The 10,000-nt window shown below is 34.6% G+C and overlaps 1 protein-coding gene across 1 annotated transcript in view; it reads right to left on the bottom strand.

Annotated features, from left to right (window-relative positions):
- Positions 1–10,000, bottom strand: part of LOC125649553 (2-methoxy-6-polyprenyl-1,4-benzoquinol methylase, mitochondrial-like) — a 61,848-nt gene that overhangs the window by 5,011 nt on the left and 46,837 nt on the right. Inside the window, exon 6 of the mRNA XM_048877180.2 lies at positions 5,279–5,390. Within this exon, the coding sequence (XP_048733137.2) occupies positions 5,279–5,390 (112 nt within the window). The remainder of the gene's footprint in view (positions 1–5,278; positions 5,391–10,000) is intronic.

Here is a 10,000-nt window from a genome sequence, read left to right as displayed (position 1 = left end):
CATAACAAAGACAATGACCAGGAGGAGAGGTGTAGGGTGAAAATGACCAATCAAACAAGAGGCCCATGGGCCTAAAATTGCTCTTCTGATACATTGTAGAACAGGCAAAAATTCTCACTAACCAAAATTCATCAATTAACAAAGTTTGATGATGTTAAGTCAAATAGTACCTGAAAATTTAAATGTAACTGTTCAAAAGTAGGTCACGGTGACCTACTTTTGGTTGACACACTGAAGACTCAAGATGCATCAAATGACAAGTCAAATAGTATTCAAATATAGCTGTCAAATTCCAAAAGAAGGCCACAGTGACCTACTTTTTGGTCAACACACTCCAAAGACTCAAGATGCATCAACTGACAAAGTTTGATAATTGAAGTCAAGTAGTATCTGAAATACTCAGATATAAACGTCAAATTCCAAAAGTAGGTCACAGTTTTGGTCGACACACTCTGAAGACTCAAGATTCATCAACTGACAAAGTTTGATTATTGTAAGTCAAATAGTATCTGAAATATTCAAATATAGCCGTCAAAATCCAAAAATAGGTCACAGTGACCTACTTTTTAGTCAATACACTCTGAAGACTCAACATGCATCAACTGACAAAGTTTGATAATTGTAAGTCAAATAGTATCTGACAACTGACAAAGTTTGATGATCCTAGCTTTCATAGTGTCCAAAATATGCATCTAAAATTGAAAATGTGAATTTTTTATCTACAACCTATCCTCATCCTTATGCATAAGTTTGGTGATAATTTGCCCAGTGGTTCTTGAGAAGAAGATTTGAATGTCTGCAAATTTCAAAAAGTAGGTCACTGTGACCTACTTTTTAAAATAAATATGTTTTGAGGCCTCTAGACACATCAACTTACAAGGTTTGATGATTCTAAACCTCTCGGTATCTGATTTAACAACCTAAAATGTATTCATAAATGATTAGCCATAAAATTCAGAAAGTAGGTCATGGTGACATACTTTTCACATGACGCAGTTCAAGGTCCCATGATCCATCAACTGACAACTTTTGATGATCATAGGCTCAAAAGTGTCCAAGATACATGTATGCATCAAACTCCATTTAATAATAATTACCTGCGAAATTCAAAAAGTAGGTCACCATGACCTACTTTTGAGACAACATGATATTAGGTCCTAAGATGCATCAACTGACAAAATTTGATGATCCTAATCCTTATACTAAGCAAAATATCAAAGTTTTAACAAAACAAAATTTATGGTCAACTTTGAAGTGACCTTGAGACCACACCCTTTGCCCCAGGATGATGCCTTGAACAATTTTTTATCTACAACCTATCCTCATCCTTATGCATAAGTTTGGTGATAATTTGCCCAGTGGTTCTTGAGAAGAAGATTTTTTAGCAACCACTACTTTTGTTTGCATTTTCCTAATTATCTCCCCTTGTTAAAGGGTCACAACCCTAGTTTTAGTACAAATGAAAGCCCTTGGGCCAAGGATACCCTGTGACAAATTTTTCCAAAAAGTTGACGCACACCGCACGCCAGACATGTGGCCATATGATTAGCTCTTTGAGCCTTCGGCTCAGAAGAGCTAAAAATTAACTCTCCACCCCCGACAGAAGCCCAGGTGATGTATCGCTTATGTAAACACCTAATTAACACGGCCAAGCTATCTCCTAGGGCTGAAATGATACGCCCCCTTCACCATATGATACGTATTGCATTAATTATGCCAAGATTCAATATTTTCAATACAATACATTTTATAGAAGAAACCGATAATAACTTTGACGAAAAATTTAATTACAAAGATTCACAATCCCAATTTCAGAAGTAAACTGTTTCCAAACTGCTGAATAGTAAGATGCCTATTGGCTCTGTAGTTTGAAGTGATGAAGTTCATTATTGTTTTTGTCAGACTCAAGGCTAACAACAGTCTGACCGTTATTGGACGTTATTTTGTCCCTCGTGCATGTAAAAATATATGTATAGGTCAAACCCGTTGTATTTTACCGAACCCAATTTTAAACAAGAGGCCCATGGGCTACATCGCTCACCCGAATCACTTTGGCCCATATCTAAAGATTTTCCCTACATATTTGCATGTTAAACTTTGATCCCTATTGTGGGCCCACTCTACCCCCAGGGGGCCATGGTTTTAAAAAACATGAATCTGCACTATGTCAGGAAGCTTTCATATGAATTTCAGCTCTTCTGGCCCAGTGGTCCTAGAGAAGAAGATTTTTAAATGACCCCACCCTATTTTTGCATTTTTGTGATTATCGCCGCTTTGAAGCGGGCATGACCCTTCATTTGAACAAATTTGAAAGCCCTTTACCCAAGGATGCTTTTTGCAAAGTTTTATTGAAATTGGCCCAGTGGTTCTGGAGAAGAAGTTGAAAATGTGAAAAGTTTACAGATGGACAGACAGACGACGAAACCAAGGTTATGCCAATAGGTGAAACATCGGCATGCGTGAAAGATGGAGAGTCTACCATTGATAAAGTTGAGAAGTTTAACTACCTAGGTTCAACTGTAACACCAATTAATTCCATCGATACTGAGCTGAACATTCGTATAGGAAAAGCTGTCAATGCATTTAAGAACTTGCGCAACACTTGGTGAGCAAAGATCAGCCTCAAAACAAAAATGAGAATATATAGAGCAGTTGTCATTCCAACATTGCTGTATGCATCTGAGACATGGGCCACAACCAGGAAACATGAGCAACGACTAGACGCCTTCGATTCCAGATGTCTTAGAATTATTCCGAAGACCAAATGGTGGGAACAAAGGCGTAACAGTGACATTCGAGAGCTCACAGATCAACCATATGCCTCAACACTACTCATGAGAAATCGGCTGAGATGGTTTGGTCACATGTCGAGGATGGGAGACAAAAGATTCCCTAAACCAATGTACGAGTGGGACCCTACATTGGTCGGAGGCAGACGAAAACAAGGACGACAACGGCAGAGATGGCGAAACACGCTGGCAAGAAACTTTACAACTGCGGGCCTAACATATCAGGAAACCGAAAATACAGCCAAAGACCGTGTGACATGGAGGGATACCATAGCGGCACTGATGTGATAACTATCACTAACAGTATCCAGTGAGTGAGTGACAAATGACGAACAACAGGTGATCAGAAAAGCTCACTTCAGCTTTCAGCTCAGGTGAGCTAAAAATGTATAGAACTGAAGATAGAGGGAATGAATCAATCATTGAATCGAGCATTTATATTGAGCATTATCGATATTTCTGTGAATTGTTTCAGCCCTACTTTATCCAGGTAAGGTCCAAGCCGAAATAATTATACAATGGAGTAATCGTGTGTATTATACTACCACCACTTTGAGAGATCAAGAGTGAAAAACAATGAAATATGTTTATTGGGACCCAAATTTTTTGAGATCAAGAACTTCGAAAGTTCGAGAGATCAATAGTAAATTTACTTCATTATCTAGGGCAAAATGTTAAGACCTGATTACATTTCATGAGATCGAAGTTAAATTTTGAACCATCAAGAGTCACCTGTAATTGATTTTTAAAAAAATGATTTCACGATATTTCCTGTTTTTTTATTTTCCTAGATTGATATTCATTTTCCTTATGATCCCAAAATATGAATCATTTATGTCATAGAATTCAGTTTCATAGGATTCTAGCATAGTCCTCTTTTATCATTTGAATATAACTTTGTTTTGAAAATGGATTTGGAATGAAATTTCACAGTTTTCGTCAGTTTTTCATTCAAAAGTGATGTTTGGACTTAAAGTTAGAGCTTTCCTATCCCCATTTTCAATTCTTTTCAATCTTTGTTTAATACAGGATATGGCAAATTATCTGAAAATGATATAAAACAAAAGAGTTCTATTAATTACAATTAGTATGGTGGCATATTTCTGCCATCACTTGTCAGATAATTATGTCAACTTGTCAAATAATCATATCGACTTGACAGCTAATTATGTTGACTTGTCAGATAATGTTATTCACTTGTCAAAAGGTAACTGAAAAATGCTTTCTATGGTGGCATAGTTCTGCCATCACTTGTCAGATAATTATGTCGACTTGTCAGATCTTTATATTGTCTTGTCAGATCTTTATGTCGCCTTTTCAGATCTTTTGTTGACTTATTCACGAGTTTAAAAATTCAACATCAAAACATCTCCATGCCTAGTTTGTGCCATCTAGTTGACAACATATTTTTCTGACAAGTCCACATAAAGATCTGAAAAGTCAACATAATCATCTGACAAGTCAACATCCCTTTCCAGCATGTCATCATAATTATCTAACAAGTCAACATAATAATCTGACAAGGTGACATGTTGACTTGTCAGAAAATTATGTCGATTTGTCAGACAATGTCGACTTGTCAGAAAATTATGTCAACTTGTCAGGTATTATGACAAGTAAATGACAGTTACTGGCATTGTCAAATAACAAAATGGAAAGTAGATGTTAGCAAAGGCATTAGCAAATCAAAATTAAAAGATAATTTGAAATGAAAAGTTGACATAATCATCTGACAAGTCAACACAATATGATAAGTCGACATTATTATCTAGCAAGTCAACATAATTATCTGATAAGTCAACATAATTATCTGGCAAGTCGATATAAATTATCTGAAAAGTGATGGCAGAAATATGCCACCATAAATTGGATTTTCCAATTTTCGTCAAATTTTCATATATGTTGTTTTACCCTCAAAATTACAACTTACCGTTCAATATTTTTTTTCTATACAATGTACTTGTCACATTTGTTATTGGATACATTTATCTACCCAAATATGATACAAATCAGAGAGTTTGAATTAAAACATAGATTTTAATTGGATTTTCCAGATCTTGAAGATTTTCATCAATAAATGGTGTTTTATCCTTAAAATAACAGCTTTCCCCTCAACATATTTTTCTAAACTTTTGATATGTTTTTAAAGTTACATTTAACTAAATATATATAAAAAAATAAAATGAAAAGAAACCATTGCAATTAGTTCCCATTTCAAAGAACTTTTTACTTCTACTGGACTACTACTGACATAAAACTCAGAAAAGCTCAGTAGTTTTCAGCACATATCAGCTAATAAATATTTGAAATGATGATGGATGAGCAGTTTCTTGAGTTAGTCAGGTGAAGATGTTGTCCATCATTGTGAATATCAGCATATAATTTTTCCATTTCTTGTTCAATTCTACTTAAAACTAATTTTTTATATGTACAACAATAATAATTTTATAATGACTTATTAATGCATATGTTGCAAAAAAAGAAGATACCTGATTAGGAAACTGTCTTATACTTTCCACTAAATACTGGTAAGATTTCCAGTCTCTAGCAAGCACCTGCCCCATTACAGGTATAACTTCAAATGAATAGGAGTCATAAAACCTGAAATTGTTCATAATATCTTAAAATCATCTCAAAGTCAACCTAAACATTCTAAAATACATTTTAAAAGCATCATAAAGTAACATAACTAGTATTGTATATTTTATCCAGATAACACACAGCAGTCTAAAGTGTCAATTCAGTCCATGGGTCATATTGCTCACTTGAACAATTGCAGTTACAGATTGCAAATGCATTTATGAAATATTTAATCCCAACTACGTCCCCACCCCGTTGTGAACAAATTCAAATGTCTACTACAAAAATTACGTACCCCATATAGGCACCAGGATCGAGTCATGGCTTGAATAAATTGAATCTACAATATTCACCTTCACCGCAAGAAGACAGTTTATTTATATAGATTGAAGATTTCTAAAGATTTTGCCTATCAATTGTATATCTCTGTGTAAATCAAACTTTGAAACTTTATTGTGACCTCTCTCTGGCTTTATATGTCACAGTTTGAACAAACTTGGATGTACATTGGGCACACTTGTTTCATCACCCGGGTCAAGCCGGTTGATACTTCCGAAAGCGGGCAAGTAACTTGTTTCAAGTATTTTAAGCCGCAGGTCAACCGAAAAGTAGCCCGGATCGCCCGATAAATTTAGAGTGGGCACATGGAAAACAATATGGCAGAAAATATAGATAAACATTTTCTTGCTCGTTATTTATTCATTTTTCATTCATTAAAAGAGTTTAAATTTCAATTAGCATAAAGTAGTGAGTTGCACAAAAACTTCAGGATTTCAGGCTCAGTGGTTCTAGAGAAAATGATTTTCATAAACCAACACTATATATTGACACCAGTAACATTGAAGAAAAATTTAATTACCAAGATTTAAGATCATAATTTTAAAAGCAAAATGTTTCCAAACTGCCAAACAGTAAGATGCCGATTCGCTCGATCTAGTTTAAACTGATAAAGTTCATAATTATTTTCGTCAGCCTCAAGGCAAACAACAGTCTGAATGTTATTCGACGCTATTTTGTCCCTCATGCAGGTAGAAATAATATGTACAGGCCGAGCCTGATGTATTTTACTGAACCCATTTGTAATAAACTTATCAAACCGAAAATCGAGGCAATGAATCAAACATTTAATTGAGCATTTACATTGAACAGTATTGATATTTCGGTGAATCGTTTCAGCCCTATCAGAGGTTATGAGCAAGGTTCTAGTTTCAGACAGACGTCAGGACAAAAACAATATACCCCAACCCCGACTTTAGTCCCAAGGGCAGTAAAAAAATCTACACAACTTAGGAACATTTGCATTTCGATATGATTAAGTGTGATCCTGTTAATCTTGAAGGATTTGTTTTAACTAATTTCCTGTATATTCTCATAAAAAACTTTGCTCTCCTTTTATGCTCCATTCAACCCCTGGGCCCCCTGAATTGAACAAACTTGAATTTGCACTACCTGAAGATGCTTGAATATTAATATGACTACCTGGTAATCTGGTAATTCTTAATTAACCCAGTGTTTCTGGAGAAGTCAAAAACGTTAAAAGTTTGCAGATGGATGTTGGACATAAGTGATCAGAAAAATCACTTGAGCTTTCAGCTCAGATGAGCTAACAATGAATTTCATTTTTGAAAATACATGAAGGGATGAACTGCAATGCTTCGATCACGCCAACAGTATGCCATTGGGGGGGGGGGCTTTTACAAACATTTCTTGGTATTAGTGCAATGTCAATCTAATGGGATGGAATGATTGTGTAAATGTTATTACACCATGCATTATGCGTTTAATGTTTAGATACAAATACATTTTCGAAACTTTTAAGTTGTCAGTGTGTAAATTGTTCTTTGATCTGTATAAATGCAAATCTTGTTTTGAGGTACAGGTAAATCCATCATTTATTCTATTAACCTTTGCAATTGAATCTTCCTGGTTTGTATAATCATTGTTTACACAACTCGAAAAGTGCCGCAAGTAACACGTCAATTCATCATTCATTCATTGTAAATTCAACATTTGTAAGCTGTAGTGCCTCATTATGAAGTATGTCATGTACATGTATCAGAAACATACTATAACTTTGTGGAGTTTATCTATTATACGCTTTGATTATTTTCCTTCTTGCAAGTCTGATATAACATTTACCTCTAACCCCATCCTTGTGATTACTATCAACAATAATTATATATTTAGGGGGAGTGAAAAAAAAATCTGAGAGACAGGGAGGGTGGGTTGGTGGGGGGGGGGGGGGGGCACCTCTAAGCCTCTATCCAGTTGGTCCATGACAAAGCCCTGGTGAGGTCCAGGGTACAAAGCTACCGAAAGCTCCCAGATTTTAATTTTAATGTATTTTGATAATGAAATCAGACACATGCATCTACAAAAATGAAAACTAATAGTAATTTTAGTACACATACTGCAATGTATTTTAGGAATAAACTATGAATATTTTAGCTCCATACATATATACATACAAATATACGTATTTACAAAGGATAATCCATGAAAGCTCGAAAGTATATTTCCAATGACGCCCTTCATGACATCCAATCATGTTTGATAACGCTGCTGACTACAGTACCCGCAACATTATTCTTAATTGACACGATAAACGATAGCACACGAAACACTCACGATAGGATAGGATACACGCATGATACGATATGATACACGGTGAACCTGATAAACGCAAAACCTGATAAACGATCTTCACAATAAACGGAAAACCTAATGAAAATGTTGTAAATTTTGACAGAACGATATTTTGAAACCTACAACATAATTACATTATATTGATAATAATATTGAAGGATTCAAATATTCATTATATACCTAAAACGTATAATTTCTTTAATCCACGGTCGTACTGTTTTTAAAATTTTTTTTTTTAATTGTACATTTTTATTTTTTACGCCATCACAGTTAAAATTAGAAACTAAACTTAATATAATATAGTGATATCATGCTTCAGTAGCTCTCTTTTTCTAATGTCTATTATCTTGAATGGGTGAAATAAAAACAAGTAATATTTTGTGTGTAGCAAGGAGGGGGGTTATTTTGTGTCAAGCTCCAAGTTCACCGCTCATTCAACAATTACAATTATTTTCATAATGACCTCTATAAAAAATCCACTGCACTACACCATATCTTCATATGTTAGATATTTCTACACTATGCGTGGTAATTGTAGTCATAAGTAATTGAAACATATCTATTTAAAATTGATATCTTAATAACAAAAAATAAACTATAAAAAAAAAAATTAAATAAACAAATTCAATTTTAATTTGCAATTTTGAAATGCTTCAAAACTTTTGTGTTTAGTATGTAAAAATTCAAATAATCATCAAAACCGGCATAAATTTCCAGTATCTACCTGTACGACTATTGGTACATGGTACAAGTGTACATGTACAAGTTTTAAAGAATAAAAACCAACGATGACAGCTAAGTCATGCCCAGTTGAGCAGACTTTTGGGAGATTCAACACCCTTGCACTCTTTTAAAACTTAAAAATCTTCTAAATGTGTGAAATACAATGTCCCTGAGAATGTTGGCTGTCAAAACACGGGTGATACATATAAGGACGCGCACAATTCAGTAGTTGGATACAGGTGGAAAAAAACCCCGGAAGAAAGAGTCTTTATGAAAATATATGTAATAAACAATGCAATTCACTGATTTTTCCTTACAAATCCGAAATTCCTATTTCTCTGTTAGTGTTAATTACAAATGATTGTTTCTAGACAAGCAAATGTTTATGAACTTCTGAAGAAGGAGCTTTCAGATATACTGTCTGTAATAATTCGATGGCTGATATACTATGAGGATAAATCAGGCTGATTTATCATGCAGGAATACACACATGTTCGACATCAAAGAGTTTATTCGAAAGTCAAGCATTTTACTGAATAAGATGATAACAAAATGAAACTAGACAATTCGTACATAAATCATTCTATTATGACATCTCCCCCTTTTTAAAGAAAAGTTAATGTGTTAAATTTATGCATTGTATCTGAAATGTTAACAAGATCTAATAGTGAAATAAACTGGACTAGATTTTACATGACTAGATTAACAGATTTGGTAAGTTACTGCACCAGGAAGATTAAAGTGAATGTACATTTAAAAACATACCAATGTCAAGTTACTTAACTCTGATAAAATGAAATACCAAATGCAATCATAATTCACAAGACAGTTGAAATAACACAAGACAGTCCATATCGCACACATCTGACCAAGTAGCGCGAAGTTAACATATCACTTCCAGGAAACAAAGTCGTCATAATGAGTAGGTTTGACAATGGTTCTTCCCGATCTAGTTACTGTCGGTTGGATTCCAGTTTGTGACATTATCGGTTCACTTGCTTGATAACAATTGGGTTTCCCAACTGCCATGGATGGACCATTGTTAAAATCATCAAGTAAAGTGTCGGTAAGATCTGCTGTTTTGGGACTTTGGAGTACACCAGTAGGTTTGGAAGACGCAATTTTCACATGTCTTCTATTGCGACGTACGGTTCCACAAGGAGTTTCAATAATGCATGTCCTTTGGTCAGGATCGAAGCTCTTGACAATTCCTGTATCTTTCCACAAGTTTTCGTTGTCAAGCTTCACCATAACTCTTTTCC

This window comes from Ostrea edulis, chromosome 1 (genome assembly GCF_947568905.1).
Source record: "Ostrea edulis chromosome 1, xbOstEdul1.1, whole genome shotgun sequence".
NCBI lineage: Eukaryota > Metazoa > Mollusca > Bivalvia > Ostreida > Ostreidae > Ostrea > Ostrea edulis.
This window is presented reverse-complemented; position numbering and strand designations above follow the sequence as displayed.